At 42.8% G+C, this 27,523-nt stretch overlaps 1 protein-coding gene across 1 annotated transcript in view; it reads left to right on the top strand.

Moving 5' to 3' along the window:
* LGALS8 (galectin 8) overlaps positions 1-27,523 on the top strand; it is a 225,922-nt gene that overhangs the window by 126,370 nt on the left and 72,029 nt on the right. The window contains exon 7 of the mRNA XM_069234484.1: positions 15,638-15,664. Coding sequence (XP_069090585.1) covers positions 15,638-15,664 — 27 coding nt within the window. The remainder of the gene's footprint in view (positions 1-15,637; positions 15,665-27,523) is intronic.

Here is a 27,523-nt window from a genome sequence, read left to right as displayed (position 1 = left end):
TTCTTTATACCATGGACAGAGTCAGACCAGGTTCATTACGCAGTTGGGTTGGACACTTCAAATATTGAAGGCGGGTCGCGTTCCGTGGCAGCACATCAGTGCCAGGGAAATAATTTTTTCCTTTAATTTAACAAGGCAAAACCAACTAATGGCAAAAAAAGAAGTGACTTATGTCATGCTTAACATTGAAAAAATAGAAAGACTGCCTTTTACCGTGGCCGAGATTCCTTCGGCAGAGTGGTTAATACCTGGGGTTATTAATCTGCCTATTTCAACATTACAATTCACTTCTTGTTTGAAACACGTTCCGGTAGGCAGATATGAAAAGTTGGGAGATAGTTACATTCATGAGGTGTGGGAGCGTCCCTTCTCATACAAATGCCTCAGTGGCATGAAAGAGGTCTTAGCGGTAGTGAATGCGAGACTTCAGTCAGCTACTCGATGATTTGTAAGCAGCTGTCCTTGCATGGGGCGTGTAATGCCTCGGTTGCAAACTTGGCTTGCTATCTGAAGGGAGTTCCAGTCCCCTTGATTAAACGCATGTTCCAGGTGCTTTCAAACGGCAGCTACGTCCTTCTCAATAGTGAAGACTGTTGTGGCATGCGGGCCGGAATAGTTTACGTTGTTTCGGTCTCTAAGGTCGTTACATGCTGCGGGAACGTGTTGTTTTCCCCCCACTAAATTAAGGGAGGTAGCTGATATCTGGCCTCATATTGCTACTTCCAAGGTGAATTTTGACAAGTTGAGTAGACTCAAGGCTTTATTGTTTCAGAAGCATGTGGCCCTTACATCTGCACGCCAGACCTACGCACTTCAAGTGGCAAGGTCGTCAGCAGAAATACAGTCCCTGTTAAATACGAACTTTCCGAGGCATTTTGGTGAACTCGTGGGACGTATATTTAATGCGTCCAGCACGGCTGGATTAGCACATTTTTTCAAAGCTGCTGGTATTGGTTTTGTTCACACCTTCTCGATATTCGGTTTGATACCTTCAGCTATCCACTCAATTTTCGGAAGTATTTTTGGGGGATTTCCAATAACCTTGGCTTTATTAGCCGGCATTTTGCTGTTGCTGTTGTTTCTCCGCAATGGCTGTCCGGCCGCAACAAGGACAAATGAAGGTGCTTCCATCAGCACAACTGTGTCGTGAACGCATGATGCAGCAATTGCAGTAACACTCCTGGAACATTTGGAGTGTGACTGGTCTTTGTCATTCAGACCAGTTTTTGATTGTGTGCAGCCAATGTTTCGGTGCCGTTGGTGCTCTTTCGAACATGCACTGGAAGTTTGTCTTTCACAGCAACGCCCCTCAGTAATTAATGCTGACCTGTTGATGTTCTCGTTGAGGGTTCATTACCAGACATGCGCACTGCGGTTGCGTTTGCTGAGAGAAGCTGATTACGAGCTACCCTTCCTGGAGGAAGTTGATATCAACTTGTTCATTGGCACTGCACGGGATGCCGCCTTGGTTGATACTGGGGCTATGGAACACACCTGCTCCTTATTGGTTTTTGGCGCTGATTTACCTGTTTTGTCATCTGCCGAAGTGGAAGATCTCTTACTTTCCATAACTAGTGATTAATTCGGAACAGTTCTAAATTGAATTTTTTTTTTTTTTTAGAATTCGGCTCTCTGCCACATGCTCAGTTATAAATTGTCAAGTAATATGCTTTTGTGAACTCTTAACTTGTCAAAATTAAGTAGGGTTTTAAATATATTTTAGGCTAGGGTATTTTAGCTTTGGCTTGAAACCTGCCGACGTACAGGGGTACTGCTGACAGAAAATCTTCATGATCCAGTCAGAAGTCTGGGAAATTCAAAGGTAAGGAATCTGCGGCTAGATATTGCCTCTATTAGATTAGGCACTCCCAAAAGTAAGTAACTTGTTCATCAGTATTGATTTGAATACCTTGGGGGTTATTACAACTTTGGAGGAGGTGTTAATCCGTCCCAGAAGTGACGGTAAAGTGACTGATATACCACCAGCCGTATTACGAGTTCCATAGGATATAATGGACTCGTAATATGGCTGGTAGTATATCCGTCACTTTACCGTCACTTTTGGGACGGATTAACACCTCCTCCAAAGTTGTAATAACCCCCTTGTGTTATACCATTCCAAGATGGATGTCATTTTGCATCTACACAAGTGTGACAGTTATGTTAAATGTGCACAAAATAATAATGCAGGAAGCACATTATTTGGCTTTGTGAATGCTTGGACTGCAATTGTACAAACATTGGCAAAGCCAGTACTGACAACAAGTAAGCAAGGATTGGTAATGCCGACTGGTTTAGCCAATGCCTGTTTGTCATTGCTATAACTATCAATGAGGACACAGTCTTTATCTTGTGTTTGCTGTAGACAAAGGAATGTTCTAGAGAGAAAGAAGGCTTAATGACAATAATTAGTTTTTTAAGACTCATGTACAGACAGCTTTGGCTCTCAGCTGTAAAAAGACCTGTTGTGGATAATACCAACACTTACAGTGGGCTTTGGGTCAGCTCATTGCTTATTAATGATTGGCTTACTTATCAATCTCATTTGCTTGCTCCGTTTTCTATGATTCTTTTTGTGTCTGTCCCTTCCTTGTAGCACAGCTTATTTACCATTCTTTTGTTTGGATAACTTGCATCTTTCTACTGGTCACACTGAGGGACTTTTTTCTTTTGATTTTACCACTCCACGGAAGTGTATTTAGTTTTTTTGCTCTCTCCCCTATGTGCTGCTTACCCTTCACACCTCACCTCCCATGCTGTCTCAATGGCTGACCGATTGCCCCAGCTCGTCTCTTGCTTTCCTCACATCTCCTCCCTGTCCCGTTTGAGTTTCTTTTTTTTTATATATATTCCACCCCCTCTGTTGCTTTTCACCCACTCATCAACAGCAAATACTTCTGGCCGTATTGATACGGCCCTAGCACCACAGGAGCGTCACTTTTTGTGACGCTCCTGTGGTGCTAAGCACAGCGCCGTATTTACAAGGTGGAGTTAAGCCACTTTTTGTGGCTTAACGCCACCCTGTGAATACGGCCCCTTCCCACACAGCACTGTGCGTGGAAGGGGCGTGCAATGAGTGTTGCTGTGGACGTGCCACAGCAACTCCCATTGCATTTTGACGCTGCCTCAGATTTATGAAATCACGTAAACCTGTGGCAGCGCCAAAATCTAACACCACACCCAGGGGTGGCACTAGCAGGACGCAACGAGGAGGAATACTTTTATTCCTCCTCGTTTTTTGCTTTTTCTATGTGTGCTGCATTGTGCTGCACGCATAGAAAAAGCAAAATGGCAGAAATTATTGTTTATGTGCGGGAAGGTGTCCCTTCCTGCACATAAACAATAATTTGAAAATTACGCTTTGGCACTTTTGTGTGTGCTGCATTGTGCAGCACACACAGAAGTGCCAAAGCACCATTAGTGATTGTTTAGGTGCAGGATGGGACACCTTCCCGCACATAAACAATCACACCCCTCAACACAGACATCCTTGCACAATTGCAAGGATGCCTGAGTTGGTGTTGGCAGCGTAATTTAGCGCCAGCATAGTGGGAAACGCATGGGTGCATCGTATTCAGTTAAATACGGCGCATCCCTGCTTTTCTAAAGTGATGCATCGCAGCGGTGTCAATTTTGGCGCAGCATTGCGTTGCACCACTTTTCAATAAATCTTCCCCTTCATCTCCTGTTGCTCAGTTGCGCTTCTGCCCCTACCCACCCTTTTTTTGTTTTCTTGTTAAACTTTTTAAAACATTATGAGAAGAGCCTGCCAGCTACTGTTTACTATTGGGCGCGCCTTTCTGTAGTCATACTTTCATTTAAACTTTTATTTGATTTTTTTATTTAGTTTACCACTCCAAGGTAGGCGTCCGCCATCTTGGAACAGTCAATACAAAAAAAAATGTAAATGGCCTTGGAGTTATCATGCATGGTGACGCATGTGCACCTATACATCACCACCCTGTAGCCACAGTAAAATCATGATGCATTTGTGCGCTTTTACATCAATGTTCATTATCCTTTTCGCTAATGATGAGAAGCATTGGCAAAAAAAAGACAAGACTTACCTGCTTTGTCAGTGCTTTTTTATTTAGCACATTGTACTACATTTAACAACATATGTTCTTATTAATATATTTACCTGTGTCAAAAGGATCAAAGGCTGAGTCAGCTTTGCTAGTATTCAGAATTGTGACCTGGTGACCTGAGTGTTTCTTCAGCAAGTGTTCACCTCGATTAGCCATCCTGCCTACCTAATTTTAACTCCCTTGGCGAATTAAGTATTTGAACTACTGCATCCTTACAGAAGGAAACCATCTTCGCCAATTCCGTCACAACAAAGCCTGCTTTCTGCCAGAGGTTTGGCTTGGCTAGCAATTTTAGCCAAAGCTAATTTAAAAACGTTAGGTATAGTCACACAGAGTAACCTCATATTTTTAGCTCCAATTCGATATTTCCAAACCCTTTAATGCCAATGAAATAAAGATACAACCAGACAGTTGGCCAAAAACCGTAGATCCTTCCACTTTACAACCAAACCTGCTTCAGGCGTTCCACTGTGGTTCTCTGCAAATAAAACGAACATTATTCTTTCATTCTTTCACTAAATGCCAACATCCTTCTCTGTCAAATAAATGTCAGTATTATTGTTTTCTTCATTTTCTTCATCAGTATTATTTTATCTCTTTTTTAATTTTAAAAACTCAAAACCCAAATTCTATAATTAATCACGCTCTTCAAGGGAGGGAGGGAGGGATAATGCTAGCCTCCTTGTCTTTAGTAGCGTCACAATTCTCTAAGCAACAAATCTGAGAATATGTATTTTATTTGAAGACAGGAGGCTAGCATTATGCATCTTCAAAGCCTCCTAGAACACAGTGTAGGAAGCTGGCCTGGTGTGTGGTGAGCACCTATGGTGTTATCACCTTATACCAGGTCCAGGTATCCCCTATCAGTGAAGTGTAGTACATGTCTAAGAAACCCAGGGCTGTCTAGAGCTAGCTGTGGATGAGCAGCCAAGACGTATCTAGGAGACATGCAAAGCTTATGGAATACCACTACAGTCACACAGCACTTACACACATGAATGAACCACACAGTGTTACAAAAATAACGGTACTTTATTATAGTAACACAAATACTAAAATACTGGATATGTAATACTCCAATAGGAGGTAAGTAAACATACTATTATGTACAAATTAGAAGTCAGTGATTAGCATACAAAGCAATAACAAATAGTAAAAACAAGAGGAAATAATGAAGGCACTAGGGGGAGACCAAGCCATATTCTGAGTAATTGGAATGTGAAAGGCAGTCCCTCACCCCAGGAAGTGGAATCAGTAGAGGGGAGCGGGAGGAACTAGGAACCCCAAGAGGTAAGTACGAGGGTGCGCCCCGGTGACCAGGAGAGAGGAGAAAAGTACCTTGTTTTCCCCAAACCCACAGGAGAACTTTAGACAAGGACTGTGCAAGACCCAGACAAGACTGGAAGAAGCCAGAGGTTGATCCTGACAGAAGAGGACCTGCAAAAGAAGGGGACCAAGTCCATTTGAAGTTGGAGTTTTCGGCTGTGGCAGGAGCCACTACCCACACTTCTGTGGATGCAGGACCAAGTTGACGCTGGATGAAGAAAGTCAGCAGTGCAGCACAGGAGCAGAAGAGGAGTTCCAGAAGTGATGCAAGTGATGTCCCACATCGGCGGTTGTGATGCAGTCAGTGGTGCTGGAAAACCACCAACAAGCCTTGGCAAATGCAGGAGTCAGAGAAGAAGGTTTTGCAAGGCTGAAGAGGACCAGCAAGGCCCAAGGGACTCGACCCAAGGAGGGGAGTCTGAGGTGACCCTCAGCAGCTGGGAGAGGCATAACGAGAGGAGGCAGCCCCCACATGCGACCCACGGGCAGCAGGCACAGGAGTCACAGTGAGGCCCACTCAGCACACCTGGAGAAGAGTCCCAGGTCACTGAAGCAGCAGGCAGGAGACTGTGCTTTCCATGGAAGAGTGCCGGGCACCAGGGGCTATTCAGAGCCTGAAGATTCCTTGGAGGCGGAACAAACAAGCCTTGGTAGCTGCAAGAGTCGCTGTGCACAGGGGTACTGTCCTACAAGGAGAGGCAAGTGATTACCACCTCCCAAGTTGAACAGCTGGTAGAGAGGACCAAAGGGACCACTCGAGACCACCACCTGTGAAGCAGGATCCACGCAGTTCAGGAGGAGGATCCACGCAACCCATCGTCATTGCAGTTGGTGCCTGCTGATGCAGGGGAGTGACTCCTTCACTCCAAGGGACATTCCTTGTTACTTCCTTTGCAGGCTGAAGACTCGTCGCCACCAGAGGATGCACAGCCTGGGAAATGTTGCAGTTGCTGGAAGGAGCTGGAGAACCAATGTTGCAGAGTGGAGTAATCGCTGGAATTGCAGATTGTCAGTTCCTGGAGGGTCCAGGTGCTGTCTCGGTGGCCAGAAGATGAAGTAAACGATACAGAGGAGTCTTGCTGGAATCTTGCACGTCGAATCTGAAGACCCACACGAGAGGAGACCCTAAATAGCCCAGGAAGGGGGATTGGTCACCTAGCAGGGTGACCACCTATCAGGAGGGGGCTGTGACATCACCTGCCTGACCTGGCCACTCAAATGCTCCCAGGGGCCTCTGCCCACCTTTGATTCAAGATGGCAGAATCAAGTGGCCACCTGGACACCACTCCTGGGGTGGTGATGGGCAGGGGAGTGGTCACTCCCCTTTGCATTGTTCAGTTTCACACCAGAGCAGGGACCGGGGGTCCCTGGACTGGTACAAACCGGTTTATGCAAGGAGGGCCCAAAATGTGCCCTTCAAAGCATACCATTCGCTTGGGGGCTACCCCTCCCAAGTCATGTGACACCTATTTCTAAAGGGAGAGAGTGTTGCCTCCCTCTCCAAACGGAAATGTTGTTCTGCCTTTCTCTGATTGAGCTGGTGAAGCAGCAGGATGGCAGAAACCAGTCTGAGGGGTGGCAGCAGTGCGGGCTGCCTGGAAAACCCCAGAAGATTGGCAGGAGCAATACTGGGGGTCCTCTAAGGAGCCCCAAGAGTGCATGGAATCATACAACCAGTACTGGCAACAGTATTGGGGTATGGTTCCCGACATGTTTGATATCATACAAAATCAGATTCTGAGAGTCTTCGTTTTCCTCCAAAATCTCAAAACAAAACTCCATTAGGCTGATAAAATCTGCAGGTAATCTCTAACGCTTTTAAATCAGACACCCTCCTGAATGCAATTAAACACAGCAAGGTAGCAAACGTTCATGACAGTTCCTTAGTAGGCAAAAATCAATTTACTCACCATTCTTCAAACAGTTTAAATACTAAATCCACATCCCATAAGAACTCATATTTTACTTTAGGTGGTCTTTTTAGAAGTATCCCTGTCATAACTCCACATATCAATGGGTTCTGCTAATTGACAATGCTTCCACCTTTGAATATCCTGCTGCTTTAGTAGATCTGTAACAATCAACAGTTCTATTACTTAAACCTTTTTCAAACAGACATGCCAAAAAATTTGCAATCATTACTTCATCAGCCTCCACAGGATTCAAATCCCTCTCCATGCAACAATACCACACATTCCAGGCACGCTTATACCACTTCCTTATCCCAGGAGTCCAAGATTCATTGAGGAGTTCAGAAGCTGTTCCAGGAAGTTTTGTATATCAACTTGATTTCCTGATTTTTTCCAAATTAGAAGGTTGAATGTACCCAACTCCTAGGGGATGCTAAGACCCTTCTTTTACCCTTAACAGATATTTGCAAGCTTTGATTAATACCAGAATTTCTACCATTATCTCCATCCTGACTCATCCAAAAAAGTGTCACCAACACTAATTGACATTTCTGCCTCCTCACTTGAAGCAACACTCTATATCATTGCAAAGGGACTAAAAGCATAGCACCTCATCCGTCTCCAGTCCTGGCTGAATACATCCACGGCCCCTGGATCTGGTCACCAGGTGTTATAATTTTCCAACTGAAATGTTGGCCAGGAAGTAAAAAGTTCCACCTTTAAAAGACTGAAATGTTTCTGAATTCTGTAAAAATAGTTTTCTTTCAACTTTCAATTGCTGTAATCTGTCATATTCATTGAATTCCAGTATTTCACTATATTGGGTCCCCTTTGTAAATACTGGGTTGTTTTGTATTCCAAATATACATCACCTCGATGCAAAGAGGTCTACGTCCAAAGGACCCCAAACTCTGTATTTCCTAAAAAATACTCCTTTTTCAAGGCCAAATCACTGTAATCTACCAGATATTGAGAATTCCAACCTGCTACTCTGTTCTCCACTCCTGGCAAATTCTGTACAATTAGCTCCACTTTGCATTCTAAAAAAATACAACATTTTCTTGGCTACAGCTCTAAAATCATCATGATCTGCTCCTTCACAACTTGCTGATATATTACCACAGTTACATTGTCCATCCTCAGCAAAATTGAACGGTTCATCACTTTCTCCTTGAAACTCTGAATTGCAAAAAAACAGCTGTCATCTCTATAACACTTATGTGTTCCTTTTTCTCCTCCTACATCCATTTCACACCCATTTCAAGCTCCCGAAATCTTGCTCCCCAGCCTATATTGCTTGCATCTGTTACTATATTATTTGAGCTCTCCCCAAATATTGATCACCCATTCCATGCTTCTAAATTCCCCACCTACCAAGTCATCTCCTTTTCTACCTGCTTTGCCAATTTTATCTTGTCTCCACACCATAAACATGTTGCTAAACCAAAAACTTTCAGACATTGCAGTGCCCTTTAAGGCAGTAGACCTGGGGGAAAATAGCTTGTATTGAAGATGATAGAAAACCTGGTATTCTTGCCAAATCCCTCAAAATAACCACCTTTATCCTCAACATATGCTTTATCTCATGTTTATTTTCTTTCCCTTACCTTCCAGCAATTGTAACTGCACATTTATTGTATTCAGTTTGAAACTCAGAAACTATAAATTCTGCCAGGGTATCAATACAGCTTTGCCTAAGCTCTCTATGAAAGCTTTTTCCTTTTTTATGGTCCTTATGAACTTCTATTGCCTCTTCAACTCAATCTTGTCTTGACACATTAGTAGAATGTTGTCTACATAAATTATCATAACCTTATATGCCCTAGTAATAACCCAAGAACTGATGTACTGCCAAAGATCATAAACTGGGAGATGACACAGACCAGCAGGTCCCACTCTGTCAACCTCACACCCTTCAGCATCACTGATATGGCTATATGTTGATCATCTTCCACCGCACCATGCCTGTAGCAGCCCTCTGTACCTTACACAATGCCGCCAAAACGTCCTGTGTAGGTCACACTATAAATGTACACTCTCCAAGCTGTGCACATTAGGTAAGTCTGATGCAAACCCGACAGATACCTCTTAGTGCTTCAGAGTCACACTAATGATACTTGTCAACATGCTAACAGTTATCATCCTTGCACTTTTTAACAACAGACATAAGCCTATGTGCAGCACAACAACTGCAGCGGCATAGCAGAGGTAGCCCTCTGGCTCTCATGCATGAGCCCAATGCTTCCTGTGTAGGTCACACTATATACATACATTGTATCACAAATCTGACAGGAACTGCACATCACTTTGGTGCCCAGTAGTAGGAATGCCCTATGTAAAAGATACAACACACTATCAAACTCCTAGAAGTGGTCATTTTGAAAATAAGTCACTGAAATACAGTAATGGCAGTTAAATGTGTGGCAGTAAAACTGAAGAACAACAAAGCTTCAATGCTTACCTCTAGGTCCATGTCTCCTACTGCTGCTTTAAAGACTCAAATGTTCAGAGGTTCAGCGGCGTCCTTTTCAGAACAAACAGGCACTCAGCCCCTCCAGCATCCTCTTATGTTACTAAGGGAGTGGAGTTTTCAATCTCAGACTTTGGGTGTAACCCCCCCTCCCACTGGTCATATGGACAAAGAAAAATGAGGAGCAATCGTCTACATAATTGTTAGAAATTGGGTCTCTAGTTGGCAGAGGTACGCACCCTCTCCAAGTAGGCACCACAATCCTAGTCAGGGCAAGTCAGATACATACCCTAAATTAACCAGCGCTCACCCTCTGGTAGCGTGGCACAGAGCAGTCAGGCTTAACTTACGAGGCAATGTATAAAATATTTGTGCAACACCTAATTACAGTAACACAGTGAAAGACACCACAAAAGGACTCCACATCAGTTTGTAAAAATATAGAATATTTATCTGAGTAAAACAATACTAACAGAACAAAAATCAATTAGTAGAAGTTGAGATATGATTTTTTAAAGTTTAAATGTGAAGATAGTGCTTATAAGTCACTATCAGTCAAAAGGTGACTTGAGGTTGTGAGGGACCGGTGCAAATCCAAAGTTCAGGCCGACGGAAATGGAGGGTAGGCCGCTACAGAACCCACGAAGGGTCCGCTAAAACAGTACCTTTTATGGAGCAAAGCATTGACGTTGAGGGCACGATGTGTTGCTTTTTGCAGAAATCAGCTGCAGAACCCACTTCTGATGCCCAGGGCTAGAGGGGGCACCTCAGGCAAGGGTAGGACTCACAGATGGCAGAGTCCAGCAGCACCAGGAGGGTTGCAGACAGTCTGTGATGCCCCTGAACCTGCATTAGAACAGGGCGCAAATCAACAAGCCCTTGGAGAATCTTGGGTTCGAGGATGTAGAGAACAGGTCCAGTCCTTCCCACTCAAGGCAAGAAGCAGTCGGCAGCAGGCCAGCACAGCAAAGCAAGTAGCAACATGGCAGTCCCTCCTACAGCACAGCACACAGCAAGCTTTAGGCCAACAGAACAGTGCAGTTGATTAGTGGCAGTCCCTTCTGGCAGCTCAGCAGTCCTTCTTTCTGGCAGTGTCCTTCAATACAGTGGAGTTCTGATTTGGTGGGATTTGGGGCCAGGACTTATACTCAAATGTGCCTGAAGTGGGGAAGACTTCGAAGGTCCCTGCACTTTCTTCCCTGGCTCCAAACACTATACAGGGGATTATGCAGCCATTTGTGTGGGGAGAGGCACAGCCTTATTCAGTTTTAAGTGAGGCAGTGCTAAGCTCCACCCGCATCAAGCCAGGTAATGTCTCATTAAGGCCCATTAAGTCACACCTAAGCCTCCATTGTGTGTGGCTGTCTAGAGGGAATGCACAAAGCCCAACTGTCACCAACCCCAGATGTGTATTCAGAGAAAGACAGAGGCACAGAATGGTTAAAGAAAGAAGGTGCTAACTTTCTAAAAGTGGCATTTTCAGACTTACAATTTAAAATCCGAATTTCTATTGTTTCCTAATTATAAACTACACTTAAATGCTGCTTTAAGGTAACCCCAATGTTCACCTATGAGAGAGCTAGACCTTTCAGTAGTGAAAAACAAATGTAATAGTTTTTCACTACCAGAACTTGTTAAACTTAAATGTTCATGTCCAACTTTTTAAAAACACTGCACCCTGAGCTTGGGGCTAACAAGGGCCTACCTTGGGGGTTACCTATATGTAATAAAAAGGGTGGGTTGGGCCTGGCAGGTGGGTAGACTTGCCAGGTCAAAATTGCAGTTTAAAACTGCATACACAGGCTCTGCAGTGGCAGGCCTGAGACATGTTTACGGGGCTACTGTAGTGGCTGGCACAATCAGTGCTGCAGGCCCACTAGTAGCATTTAATTTACAGGTCATGGGCACATATAGTGCACTTTACTATGGACTTACAAGTAAATTAAATTTGCAAATTGCAGAGAAGCCAATGTTACCATGTTTGGAGTACAGAGCACCTGCACTTTAGCACTGTTCAGCGGTGGTAAAGTGCCCAGGATCCTAAAACCAACAAAAACTAATTCAGCAAAAAGTGGAGGGAAAGAACAAAACGTCTGGGAATGGCCCTGCAAAAAGAGTCATTTCCAGCAATAATTAATCATTAAAAGCTTTATATCCAGTAAATAAAGAGAATTAATGTAAGTTAAAGGGTTTTATTTTTCAAATCTTTTAGTCTTTCATCTACTTATTCATTAGGCATTAATCTTTCGATTTCAGCATTAAAAGTTAATATAATCCATCAAGCAATATTTGATTATGAAATAGAATAATGAGTTTCTTAAATTCATAGTCAAAATAACAAAAAATACAACAAGCATGTTTCATAAAGGAAAAACCCCTAACCCAAATTCATTTGGAGTTTAAAAAAGAGGAAAGGTGTCAGTTCAGAAACCCTATAAAGAGTTCTGATTAGAAAGAGAAATCTATACACCATCATAAAGCTATTGCTTTACAAAATATCCGCAGACAGCTCAGTAAAATCCTAAGTAAGGTAGCCTCCAATGAAGAGAAGACATTGTAAACTTAAAAGTGAGTCCAGGGAGTTGGAAAAGGAATCTGGGATTCTGAAGTTTGAGCTCTACTCTAGGAACACACACTGATATAAACATGCAAATTCTATGTTGCAGCATTATATTCTTTTGCCTTCTTCATCCTCCAATAGAATACTAGCAAACTCCTTGAAATAAGCAAACTCCCTGTTATCTCATCAAAACATAATAGACTTTCAAACATTAGTCCTTAAAAAGTTACATTGTTTTCTTGCAGTCCAAACACTTTTTCCTATGAATCATTCTTCAAATTGTTTGGTCTCCTCCCAGTGAGAACCTTACTGTCAGTTGTCTAATATAAAATAAGTCTATTCACTAGCTAAACGTGGCCTTCTGAAGTGGCAATATATTTTGAAACGAGAACAAAAACATCAAATACCAATAATTAGTATAGGTCTCAATATAACCCTAAAAAGTAATCCTCCCACTGTTGCAAATCAGTTACCAATGGTAGAAGCTCCTTTGCCTAAGCTCCTTAATGCACTGGAGGTTTCCAAAGATTCTAATTCAGGTTTAAAATCAGACATGTTCTTTGCACATTCTTCTATTTTTCTACTGTTGTCAGGTATATAAGAGCAACAATGTTGAGCCTTTAGGATCTTGAGGCCTTCACCTTTCTTTGCTATCAAAATATCTAAAACGAATCGATCTTGCAAGACTACTGATCTAATAGCCATTAATTCTGTGTTAACTGCTTGCAAGGTGCCAGATGTACCAGTAGCTAGTTTAACTACTACTGTTGTTAATGTTCTAATTTTCTCCTTATTTGAGACTACTCCTACAGGTGTTATTATTGCTCCAAAAATATCTCCCACTAATTGTGACTCATTATTCATACTAGTGGGTGTCTATGGGGGTGTTGTCATTGTTAAAGCACCTATCCTATTTACATGATACATCTTATTAAACAGCAAAGCCAAATAGAACCCCCCCCCCCCCTCAACTGGAAACAGGCATCCTGTCCCTACACTAAATAAACTCCAGGAAAAACTGCCTCTTCCCCTAATAGTATTTGGATGGGCCCTCCCAAAATGTCAAAGTGTGTTCACAATTAATAATCTCAATGTGTCTTTTTCTAACATGGCTTCTCCTTTTGTAGATAGATAGGCCCATATTTATACTTTTTGATGCAAACCAGTGCCAGTGCAGGTTTGCGTCAAAAAGTTTACCGCCGGCTAGTGCCATTCTAACGCACCAGCCGGATACCTTATTTATGGAATGACGGTAGCCGGCGCTGCGGCCTGGTTAGCTACAAAAACAACAGGGACCCCTAGGGGCAAAAAATAAAACTCCAAACCATTCAATCCTCTTACATACATACACATCATTACCCTGAACTTATTACAAAAATAATGTATTACAAATACCAAATACATATTTCTTTATACACAATTTATAACATCCACCATCATATCACAACAAGAAAGAAAACAGAAGAGAAACAAGTGCAATAGAAATAAAGTACTTGTGTTTTAGTAAGAAATGAGAAGTGATAGATTTCCCCTCAAGCCATTCCAGAAACCATCCACTTACGAAACATGTAAAATATCAAATATAGCCTATTGGTTAATCCTTAAATCACATCGAATCGCAATATTATTTCTTCAAACAGAATTGTATCCCCCATTCCAGTTCTCTTCAAAAGTAAACCAAATCCAGGCTAGAGCAATATCGTCGATGTTTCGACCTGGTTAGCATCAAAATAAATTACTCTAACTGGGCATTGGTGGCGTAGGGAAGAATTGACGCACAACCCCTATTGAAATGACTCCTGTCTTAGCAAAGACAGGAGTCATGCCCCAATGGCCATGCCCAGGGGACTTTGTCCCCTGGGCATGGCCATTGGGCACAGTGGCATGTAGGGGGGCCCAAGTTAGGCCCCCCATGCCACTTTAAAAAAAAAGAAAATACTTACCTCTACTTACCTGGGATGGTCCCCCAATCCATGGGTGTCCCCCAGGGGTGGGCGAGGGTGGCAGGGGGTGTCCCTGGGTGCAGGGAAGGGCACCTGTGGACTGCTTCCATGGTCGGAGACCATGGAAATGAGCCCAAAGGTCCCTTAACGCCTGCCCTGACCCAGGCGTTGAAAAACAGCGCAAATCAGGCTGGGCACCATTATTTAAGGCCCGCCTCCTTCTGTGTCCAAAAATGACGCAGGAGTATAAATAAGGCGGACATGCCTTAAAAGTCATTTATTTGCACGGGAACGCCTACCTTGCATGTCATTAGAGCAAGGTAGGTTTTCAAGTTCCAAAAATGATGCAAACTCCATAACTTTGACGCTGGACAGGTCCAGCGTCAAAGTATAAATATGGAGTTAAGTTTGTGCCGGATTTGCATTAAAAAAAATGACGCAAATCCGGCGCAAACAGAGAATAAATATGCCTCATACTTTCCTTTTTTGTTTCCTATCTAATTTCATTTTTGGATAAATAATTTTCTTCTTGTATTCATCTTTTTCCTTTTCCCAAACAATCATGAAAACGTCTTCTTTATTTTTATCAGGAAAATTTTAACTCTTCTTTCTTCTAATGTTAGTATGAATGTTTTTTCTAATGATCTAATTAAACAAGTTAGGTTTTTTTGTAGGCCTTAACAGGGTCTGTGACTGTTGGTGATCTAAAGACTTACTATGCAATTTCCAAACTTTTACTTGTGGGTGAAGATTCATTCTTTTCTGGAGGAGAACTTCAGAAAGAATGATATCATAATTGTAAAAATAATATTAAAAATGCTGCTGTCTATATAATAAACAATGCAAAAATACTACATGTAATCACATACGACAATGAGATGTGATGGTATGTCATGTCTTCTGCAGCAGAAGAAGGTAAGTGTGCACAAACATAGCAGTCCTGTGAATCCAAAGCTTGAGTGTATTCTTGAACTGGTCTACAATAAACAGTAGTCAAAAGCTCTTCTTTTGAATAATTTACAGATGAAGCCTTTACTTTTGTCTCATCTATTGTGTGTGCAGGCTTTGTAGGTGCAGTTGTAGACCTAAGTGTTTCTATGATCCCACCAGAGCAGTGGAGGTATTCTGAAGAAAACTATGCAAGACTGTAATAATCCTAATTGATAAGCAGTCTTTCTAAATATGCACCTGATCAGGGGGTATTCAAGGGTGAATAACCGTTTAGTTCTGGCTTGATCAGGGTGTTAGGGTTTATGGTCCAGTTTGATTGTGGATGCACAACTTGCAACCAAGGAGAGTGTTATGCAAAACTAACTTGCTGTGTGTTCTCTTTCTTGTAGTTTGAACTACCAACAACTTCAGAATTTGTAAGTATTATTTAAAAATGTTAATGTCTAGCACAGGATGCTGAGATTTAACACACACCCTGTACAGATGGTATTATTATTCATGTATTCCGACCCCCTACCCCATTACTTTGTGCCTCAGTAGTGTTAGAGAAGTCAAATTCAGAATGTGTTTGTCCATGTCGGGACCGTAAAACATCTATTCCATTGCATGTTCGCTCCACAGTGATCATTAGAATATTGGAATGTTGAGAGCTCCATTGAAGACAGTGGAGTGGCTTTGAGCTAATGATGGCTGGTATAAATCCTGGAGGTTCAACTTTCCAATGTTTGTCTTCATTTTTCTTACTTTTTAATTTAGAGTATTCTACCCTTAGTGGGTGGAATATTCTAATGCCTTATACTATACCGGTTGTTAAAAGCCCTCACCCTATAACTTATGTTCAGGGACTTTGACAACTGGTACAGCCCTCAGAAGCGGGTTGTAAGGCAATATTGTATGTATATCACCTCGGCAATGCAAGACAGTTAAGGTAGAAGTGCAATGTTAAGGTTATCTATAATGTTGCCCTGTAAAATGCAAGACAGGGACTGTGTAATGATTCACTGTAGATGTTTCCTGCTATTTGGTAATCTTTTTCAAACACTTTAGGCCACAGCATGGTAGCTGCAGCAGTATCTAAGATTTGTGTCTTTCTAATTGGTTCCTGAAAGTACAGAATGTCGACAAGGTGCTGCATGATTTCATACAATTATGTGCAGTTATGTGCAAAAGTGTTGTATTTATGTCCTTGATTTTAGAAAAGTTGTATATTTCATATGTGGTTAAGGGAAAAAATGTTATGTTTATAAATTTACAAAGATACCGTTATATAATGTTTCACAATTTGTTGGACTTATATTAATTTAACCGTTTGTACTTGCCTTCAGTTGGTTGAATTTATATAGCTGTATATTTCTTAAAACAATCTGATTTCTAGAGGTGAGCTGCCCATATTGCTTCTGTTTTCATTTCTCACAATAATTCTAATAATAAATGTAATTAATACAATGTTGTAGATGATGTCTAATCTTCAGGGCATGCTCTTTGATGTGCAAACCATGTTCATCGACCACTCTCAAGTTGCCTTACAGTTTCTAAAAATATAAGTATTGAAGCATTACAAGCCAGATGGGGTTGGCATATTTGAAGCTTAAGGAACAATAATAAAATATGTTGGATTTTGTGATTACCAGTTATTTCACCTATGTCAAGAGCTTTCCTACCAACAAGACTTTTCTTGCAAAAGGTGAAAATAGGTCAGTTGTCCAGAGACTTTGAGTGTCCAACCAAAACCAAGGTCCACAATACCTGTAAAAAAACAATAAGTCATTGATTAGCAGAATGTCCCACTCTGTCAACAGCTGTAAGGGGCATATTATCTTGAATTTTAATGTCGTGGAAAAACGATTTCATTTTCTACAGGAAAAAAGAAATATCACAGTTCATCCATTCTGTGGAGTTCGTGTAGAGGCTCCCTCTCAATCCACCAATAAAGGAGTGCCATCAGCGTCGTAAACCATGGAGAAAGAAGAACTATTAATCATGCTTTTGAAGGGAGCTCCATGGGGTTTAACTGTAGATACTCTGGTGACGAAAAATTCAAGAGACTCGATATCCATCCTAGATCAGCACTAACCATGTCCCTGGAAATTAAATCCATATTTTAGTCTGATCACTCCACAGAACATTATCTCTGTATTTACAGTTTATTAAAATCATATACGTAGGAAGGTATGTTGTCAAGGCTTGAAGATGGATGTTTCACTGAGTGCCCTGTGAGCAGATCTGGCCTAGATGCCTCTCTACTCAGCCCCACAATGGAAACAAGTCTGCACAGGTCCCTTAAACCCTTGTGGATAACCAAGTCTGCTTGCAAGCTTATCAGAGGACAGAGATTGGATTGTCTGCTTGGAGAACTCCACTCACCACCTTACTTCTTGATGATCCCTGATGGTAGCATCTGCTTGAATTGGTGTCAGATGCCTAGAATCTTGCTTTTGAGAGTGCAAGGTGGTGGGATGCCCTAATCTAGAAAGATGGCATATGGATACAAAGTTTCAGACAGGAACCTCCAATGGTTAAGTAGCGTCTCAAGAAATAGTCAGCAAAGATTGCAAGTGGTATACTTTCATTATTTTCCCCCTCCCCTTTTACACATGAGGAAAATACCAGAGGAGAATTTGGGTTGGTTATTGAGACCACTGCTTTTTCAATGGCTCGATTGCAACCGAGCACTGGCCCATTCTCAGGAGCAGGTCTTCAGTGTCAGTAACGCTGAAGCTTCATCTTGTTATATAACCCCATCTTAAAGTGTACGCATGGGTGAAACAGAACTCAACTAATGAAACAACAACTACCTATGCAGACCTATGTAACACCCAGTGTACATAAGCTAATGGCTCCAAAATACAGAGGTATGAAGTATGACCATACCCCAAATAAAATTGACATGATATGTAGGAGTTCTGAGTTCTCCAACTGTATAGCCACTCTGACCTACTTCTATCCCTAGTGAGACAGAAGAGTGTAGGGAGCAAAGGGAGAAGGTGGATCAAAAGAAAGAAAGCAGCCCCCAATTAGGGATCATCATAGCCATCCTCTATGGAACCTCAGGTCTAGTTCTGTGTGACAGCACCTAGTTCACATATCACCGGAACTATTCATGCTCTATTTTCTTCACTTGTATAAAGGTCTTGGTTGCCTCAATCTGTGTGAAACATACACATTGTATATGATAGCCACAGCACTCTTTATTGTACCCTTTGATCAATCAATTTTGATCCCCATTCCTTTCATTTGGGTATGCTAACATGGGTATCACCTTCTGACCAAAGGGCAATCGACTTTAAGATTATCTGCACATTCCTCTTTCAAAGGTAGTGTCCACCATAGTTGCAATCCTTTGGTATGTGTCGTTTTACCTAATACTTCAGCTTTATTTCAATAGTCTTTTCCAAGCTCGTTCACCAGTATCAATGATTAAATAGTAATTAACTATTTCCACAGACCTTTTTTTAATCGGAATATTTATTTCATCTAATTTAGTTTCATTCCCTGAAAGCAGTTTGTGGAAATATTTGCAATCTTTGTGAAAAGATGGGGTCTACCGAATAGGCTACCTTCAGCTTGGTAGGATGTCTAAGAGATACCTCCAGAAATAACTTGAGCAGTTACTTCTTGATGACCTGCAGTCTCTGACACATTGTTCTTTGTGGACCAGTGGTAATCTGGAAAAATTAAAATAGGGTTGCCATCCATAGTGGTTGTTTTGCAGTTGGATGACCCTCTTATAATCTGTTCTTTTTCATGTGCTCATCCAAGTTCCACTACAATAGTCTTATCTAATTCCTTATCAACTATTGTTTTCTTTATGAGGAGTCTGTATGCCTTCCTTACCACACCTCTCGGATAATAATATCTGAACCCCTGGATCTCTGAATTCAAAAACCTCTGTATTGTAGTAGTTAGGTTTTCCTCACTTACCATATTTCTAGCAACTCCCAGAAGACAGATATTGGTTGCCTCATTTAGGTCTTCCAAGCATTCAATTTTTGACTCTAGGCCCCTTTTCTCTTTGCTGGGGGGGCACAACGGCACTCCCCTGGTCATGCTTGCTTCAGCCCCCTGGGTGATGGGGGCCCTGGGGTAATAGCTGAAATGGAGAGGGACCCCGATGTACACCCCATCTCCCACCAAATAATTTAATAAATCTCACACTGACCCCTTGCCCAGCCAGTGGATAATTAAAAAGGAAATGTGGTGGAGCCCGACAGACTTTGACCATTGCTGTGGGGGGGGGAGGGGTTCAGAGGCCACCAACATTTAAAAGGCCATAACTCAGGTTCTGTTAGACCCATGTTTACGGTCCTCGGCTCATTTTACTCCTGGTGGTGAGCTCTAACCACCAGGTGCATTTCCAGCAGGCTACCTGGCCTCAAAAGTAATCTACAGGGTGCTGTGTCACAGGCTCCATACACCAGTTTTCCTCCTGATCTTTATCAGCTGGGTGCACCTTTTCTATTGCAGCTTCATACCTACTAGGACTTTGTTTGCCTAAGGTAACAAAATCTGCACTCTAAGTCAGATATATATATATATATATGTGTGTTCAATGGCATGTGTAGCTGCAGATACACATGCTTTGCACATCCCGCCATCTAGTGTTGGGCTCGAAGTGTTACAAGTTGTTTCTGATGGATACAACTACCTGTGGATTCCTCACCTCATGAATACTCCCATGGCGCCAGTATTCATGAGGTGAGGAATCCACAGGTAGCTAATGTATCCACCAGAAAAGTCGTTACCGAAGGTAAGTAACTCGTTCTTTTCTTCGAAGAAGTCTTTTCGAGTCACGAGATCGAGAGACTCCTCCCCTTTCGGCTCCATTGCGCATGGGCGTCGACTCCATCTTAGATTGTTTTCTTTCCGCCATCGGGTTCGGACGTGTTCCTTTTCGCTCCGCGTTTCGGTTCGGAAAGTTAGTGAAAATCTCTGAAAATTAGACGGTATTGTTTGCGTTCGGTATCGGGTTAGTTACAACAGATCGACACCGAACTTGGAAGAGCTCTGGCGGCCCTTCAGGGTTTTCGATTCCCCGGTGGGGCCTGGTCGGCCCGACCACATGCGTCTTGAAGGCTAATGGAACGGACCCCATTCCGCTTCTGCCCCGAATGTCACAACAAGTATCCTTATACAGATCAGCATCTGGTCTGTAATTTGTGTTTGTCTCCAGAACACAAGGAGGATACCTGTGAGGCCTGTCGAGCGTTTCGGTCCAGGAAGACCTTAAGGGACCGAAGAGCAAGAAGACTACAGATGGCGTCGGTGCCGACAGGACAAAACACATGGAGGAAGAAGAGGAAACCTTCTCCATCGAGGATTCGGACTCGGAAGAGGTCGATCCTGAACAGACGCCGAAAACCGTGAGAAAAGACGTTGATACACGAAACTCACGTAAAGACCACTAAAGCCCAGGGGACGCCACCGCCGGCAGGCCATGGCTTAACCCGAAAAATAGGTGACCGAGCATCGGCACCGAAAAAGAGCATGCATGTGTCGAAGTCATCTGACTCCGGTCAAGATACCGGCACAGAGCAAACTCGACCCCGAGACACCGGGTCAGAGCAATCTCGACACCGAGAGAGCGGCTCCGAAACAAGTCGGCACCGAGGGGTCAGTACGCCGAAGAGCAAAAAAGTGGCGTTGGAACCGAAAAAAGCAGCCGAAAAGGTTTTGGTACCGAAACATCCGGCCTCGGAACCGAAAACAAGTTCCTACACAGAGGAACAAGGCCTGTCCTCACAAATGCAAACACATAGATTTGGACAGGAGTTAGAGACAATGGAGCCAGATTACACCCAAAGAAGGCTCCACATTCAAAAGGAGACAGGGAAGATCAGTACTCTCCCTCCCATACGAATGAAATGGAAACTTGCCTTCCAAGAGAAAGACAAGCAGCCACAGGCAAAGGTGGCAAGACAAGTAACCCCGCCACCATCTCCACAACGCTCTCCACAACCATCACCGGTAGCCACTCCACCAATGATGCAGTCCCCAACTCATACACGGATGAGTCAGGATGATCCAGACGCGTGGGATCTTTATGATGCGCCAGTGTCAGATAACAGTCCCGACTGTTATCCAGCTAGACCGTCACCACCGGAGGACAGTACCGCCTACACACAGGTGGTGTCAAGAGCAGCGGCGTTTCATAATGTCAGCCTGCATGCAGAGCCAATTGAAGACGACTTTCTATTTAACACACTGTCGTCCACACAGAGCCAGTACCAGAGCCTCCCCATGCTACCTGGAATGCTAAAACACTCCAAACAAGTGTTTGAGGAGCCTGTGAAAGGAAGGGCCATTACTCCAAGGGTGGAGAAAAAATATAAACCGCCACTAACAGACCCTGTGTACATCACACAACAGTTAACACCAGACTCAGTGGTAGTAGGGGCAGCGCGCAAGAGGGTGAACTCGCACACCTCAGGAGATGCACCACCTCCAGACAAAGAGAGTCGTAAGTTCGACGCGGTGGGGAAAGGAGTGGCGGCACAAGCAGCCGACCAATGGCGCATTGCCAACTCACAGGCCTTGTTGGCGAGATATGATAGGGCTCAGTGGGACGAAATGCAACATTTTATAGAACATTTGCCCAAGGAGTTCCAAAAGAGTGCACATCAAGTGGTGGAGGAAGGACAGAGTATCTCAAACAATCAGATACGGTCAGCGATGGATGCAGCAGACACAGCTGCTAGGACTGTAAATACAACAGTAACAATACGGAGACATGCATGGCTGCGTACATCTGGATTCAAGCCGGAAATCCAACAAGCCGTGCTGATATGCCATTTAACGGACAGCAGTTGTTTGGGCTGGAGGTGGACACTGCTATCGAAAAACTTAAAAAGGACACAGATACGGCCAAAGCCATGGGCGCACTCTACTCCCCACAGAGCAGAGGCACATTTAGGAAATCACAGTTTCAAGGGGGGTTTCGAGGACAAAGCACAGAACCCACAACCTCACAAACAAGGCCCACTTATCAGAGACAATATCAGCGGGGAGGTTTTCGGGGACAATATAGAGGGGGACAGTTCCCAAAGAGTAGAAGGAAGTTCCAAAGTCCCAAAACTCCACAAAATAAACAGTGACTTCGATGTCACAAATCCCCAACACATTACACCAGTGGGGGGGAGACTAACCAAGTTCTACAAAAAATGGGAGGAAATAACAACAGACACGTGGGTCCTAGCCATTATCCAGCATGGTTATTGCATAGAATTTCTAGAATTCCCTCTAAATGTCCCACCGAAAACACACAATATGTCAAAACAACACATGGATCTTCTACAACTGGAGGTCCAAGCGTTGTTGCAAAAAGATGCAATAGAGTTGGTAGCAATTCATCAGAGAGGAAGAGGAGTTTACTCGCTGTACTTTCTCATACCCAAAAAAGACAAAACTCTAAGACCTATATTAGATCTCAGAACATTAAATATCTACATCAAATCAGATCACTTTCACATGGTGACACTGCAGGACGTAATCCCATTGCTCAAACAACAAGACTACATGACAACACTAGACCTAAAGGATGCATACTTCCATATACCGATACCTCCTTCACACAGAAAGTACTTAAGGTTTGTATTCCAAGGGGTACATTACCAATTCAAAGTGTTGCCATTCGGGATAACAACTGCGCCAAGAGTTTTTACAAAATGCCTGGCAGTAGTGGCTGCTCATATCAGAAGACAGCAAATACATGTGTTCCCGTACCTAGACGATTGGTTAATCAAAACCAACACGCAGGAACGGTGCTCACAACACACAAAGTATGTCATAGAAACCCTTCACAAACTAGGTTTCTCACTCAACTACAACAAGTAACACCTTCAGCCGTGTCAAATACAACAATACTTAGGAGCGACAATCAACACAACAAAAGGGATTGCCACTCCAAGTCCACAAAGGGTACAGGCATTTCACAATGTAATACAGGCCATGCACCCAAAACAAAAGATACAAGTCAAGATAGTGATGAAATTACTAGGCATGATGTCCTCATGCATAGCCATTGTCCCAAACGCAAGATTGCACATGCGGCCTTTACAACAGTGCCTAGCATCACAATGGTCACAGGCACAGGGTCAACTTCAAGATCTAGTGTTGATAGACCGCCAAACATACACCTCGCTTCAATGGTGGAACACTATAAATTTAAACAAAGGGCGGTCTTTTCAAGACCCAGTGCCTCAATACGTAATAACAACAGATGCCTCCATGATAGGGTAGGGAGCACACCTCAACCAACACAGCATCCAAGGACAATGGGACACTCAGCAGAGACAGTTTCACATAAATCACTTAGAACTACTGGCAGTATTTCTAGCGCTGAAAGCATTTCAACCTATAATTATCCACAAACACATTCTTGTCAAAACAGACAGGACAACAATGTATTATCTGAACAAACAGGGAGGAACACACTCAACACAGTTGTGTCTCCTGGCAAAGAAAATATGGCATTGGGCGATTCACAACCACATTCGCTTAATAGTGCAGTTCATTCCAGGAATTCAGAACCAGTTAGCAGACAATCTCTCTCGGGATCAACAACAGATCCACAAATGGGAGATTCAACCTCAAATACTAAACACTTACTTCCAAAGATGTGGAACACCACAAATAGACCTATTTGCAACAAAAGAAAATGCAAAATGCCAAAACTTTGCATCCAGATACCCACAGGATCAGTCTCAGGGCAATGCGTTATGGATGAGTTGGATGGGGATTATTTGCATACGCTTTTCCCCCTCTCCCACTCCTTCCATATCTAGTAAACAAATTGAGTCAAAACAAACTCAAACTCATACTAATAGCACCAACTTGGGCAAGACAACCTTGGTACACAACACTACTAGACCTCTCAGTAGTACCTCATGTCAAACTACCAAACAGACCAGATCTGTTAACTCAACACAAACAACAGATCAGACACCCAAATCCAGCATCGCTGAATCTAGCAATTTGGCTCCTGAAGTCTTAGAATTCGGACATCTATACTTTACACAGGAATGCATGGAGGTCATAAAACAAGCTAGGAAACCAACCACAAGACATTGCTATGCAAATAAGTGGAAAAGATTTGTTTATTACTGCCATAATAAACAAATCCAACCCTTACACGCATCTGCTAAAGACATCGTCAGCTACCTACTGCACTTACAAAAGTGAAAGCTAGCTTTTTCATCCATTAAAATACATCTCACCGCAATTTCAGCTTATCTGCAAATTACGCACTCAACTTCACTATTTAGGATCCCAGTCATAAAGGCTTTTATGGAGGGCCTGAAAAGAATTATCCCACCAAGAACACCACCAGTTCCTTCGTGGAACCTCAACATTGTCTTAACACGGCTCATGGGTCCACCGTTTGAACCCATGCACTCATGTGAGATACAATACTTAACATGGAAAGTTGCATTTCTAATTGCCATCACATCTCTAAGAAGAGTAAGTGAAATACAAGCATTTACCATACAAGAACCCTTTATTCAGATACACAAGCATAAAGTAGTTTTACGAACAAATCCTAAGTTCTTACCAAAAGTCATATCACCGTTCCACTTAAATCAAACGGTAGAACTACCAGTGTTCTTTCCAGAACCAGATTTGGTAGCTGAAAGAGCACTACATACATTAGACATCAAAAGAGCATTGACAGAACAAAACAAATTTGAAAAACAAAACAATTGTTCGTTGCTTTCCAAAAACCTCATACAGGGAATCCAATATCCAAACAAGGCATTGCCAGATGGATAGTTAAATGCATTCAAAACTGTTATCTCAAAGCAAAAAGAGAACTGCCTATAACACCAAAGGCACACTCAACTAGAAAGAAAGGTGCTACCATGGCCTTTCTAGGAAACATTCCAATGGCTGAAATATGTAAGGCAGCCACATGGTCTACGCCTCATACGTTTACCAAGCATTACTGCGTGGATGTGTTAACAACACAACAAGCCACAGTAGGACAAGCAGTACTACGAACTTTATTTCAAACAACTTCAACTCCTACAGGCTGAGCCACCGCTTTTGGGGAGATAACTGCTTACTAGTCTATGCAAAGCATGTGTATCTGCAGCTACACATGCCATTGAACGGAAAATTTCACTTACCCAGTGTACATCTGTTCGTGGCATGAGACGCTGCAGATTCACATGCGTCCGCCTGCCTCCCCGGGAGCCTGGAGCCGTTTGAAGTTGATCTTGAACATTTGTAAATGTGTAAATATATCGCTTTAAACCACATTATGTACATACATATTTACTCCATTGCATGGGCACTATTACTATGACACAACTCCTACCTCACCCTCTGCGGGGAAAACAATCTAAGATGGAGTCGACGCCCATGCGCAATGGAGCCGAAAGGGGAGGAGTCCCTCGATCTCGTGACTCGAAAAGACTTCTTCGAAGAAAAACAACTTGTAACACTTTATTTTGTTTCCGCCATCGGATTTGGCCGTGTTTCCTTTCGCTCCGATAGTTCGAGTCGGAAAAGTTTCAAAACTATCTATTTCTCGTTGGTATTGTTTAGATCGACACTTCAGTACCATCGGATCAAACATCGTTACACGCCCTTTAGGGCGCCCGCGCCCAACTCGGGCCGACTGCGTGGAAGCCTCATGGACCGGACTCCATTCTGCTTTTGCCCTCGGTGCCATGCTAAATTCCCCTACACAGACCAACATCTCGTCTGTAATCTCTGCCTTTCCCCAGACCATTGGGAAGAGAATTGCGAGGCCTGCAGATCCTTCCGTTCCAAGAAAACGCTCTGAGACAGAAGAGCACGGAGACTCGAGACAATACAATTGTATTTTGTAAGTTTGCGCCGCTTTTGTGTCAAAAAGCGGCGCAAATGCGGTGCTAAAAATGTATAAATATGGGCCTTATAGTTGTTAGCTGTATTCCTAGCACTCAAAGCCTCTTCTCACTCACAAGAATATCCTTAAACAAACAAGGAAGGACACATTCGGCCAACTCTCCCTCCTAGCCCAAATAATTTGGCAATGGGCAATCCACAAAAAGATTCATCTGGTAGCACAATACATTCCAGTGATACACAACCAATTGGCAGATGTTCTCAGCAGAAATCATCAACAAACACGTGAGTGGGAGATTCACCCTCAAGTACTTCACCAATACTTTCAACAATGGGGGACACCAGACATAGATCTGTTCGCCATCAGCAAAAACGCAAAATGCCAAAACTTTGCATCCAGATACCCACATCCCATATCCAAGGGCAATGCTCTGTGGATCAATTGGTCAGGGATATTTGCTTACGCTTTCCCCCCTCTCCCACTCATTCCATTTCTAGTCAACAAACTGTGTCAAAACACGCTCAAGCTAATACTCCTAGCGCCAACGTGGGCACGTCAACCGTGGTACACAACACTATTAGACCTGTCAGTAGTACCACACTCCAAACTCCAAAACAGACCAGATCTGTTGACACAAAACAAACAGCAGATCAGGCATCCAAATCCCAACATGCTCAATCTAGCGATTTGCCTCCTGGGTATCTACAACTACCAACTGATTGTATGGAAGTAATTAAGCAAGCAAGAAAACCCACTACCAGGCAGTGCTATGCCAACAAATGGAAAATATTTGTGTATTACTGTCAATCTAAACAAATTACCCCACTTTCAGCATCAATACAAGACATTGTATGCTATTTGCTTCATTTGCAAAAATCAAATTTAGCTTTTTCGTCCATAAAGATACATCTCACTGCAATCTCCGTGTATTTGCAAAATATACAGTATAGCTCTTTATTTAGAGTTCCTGTTATCAAAGCCTTCATGGAAGGGTTAAAACGCATCATCCCACCTAGAACGCCTCCAGTGCCTTCGTGGAATCTAAACATAGTGCTCACGTGACTTATGGGCCCACCATTTGAACCTATGCACTCATGTCAAGTACAATTCTTAACATGGAAAGTAGCCTTCCTATTTGCAATTACTTCATTGCGAAGAGTTAGTGAAATTCAAGCTTTAACAATTCAAGAACCGTTCATACAAGTACATAGGCATAAATTTGTACTACGAACTAACCCTAGATTTCTTCCAGAAGTAGTATCACCTTTTCATATCAATCAAACATTGGAACTACCATTCTTCTTCCCACAGCCAGATTCAGTGGCAGAAAAAGCCTTGCATACATTAGATATTAAAAGAGCCCTAATTTATTACATAGATAGAACAAAATCATTCAGAAAAACTAAACAGTTATTTGTGGCCTTCCAGAAACCACATACTGGTAACC

Source organism: Pleurodeles waltl, chromosome 5, assembly GCF_031143425.1.
Source record: "Pleurodeles waltl isolate 20211129_DDA chromosome 5, aPleWal1.hap1.20221129, whole genome shotgun sequence".
NCBI lineage: Eukaryota > Metazoa > Chordata > Amphibia > Caudata > Salamandridae > Pleurodeles > Pleurodeles waltl.
This window is presented reverse-complemented; position numbering and strand designations above follow the sequence as displayed.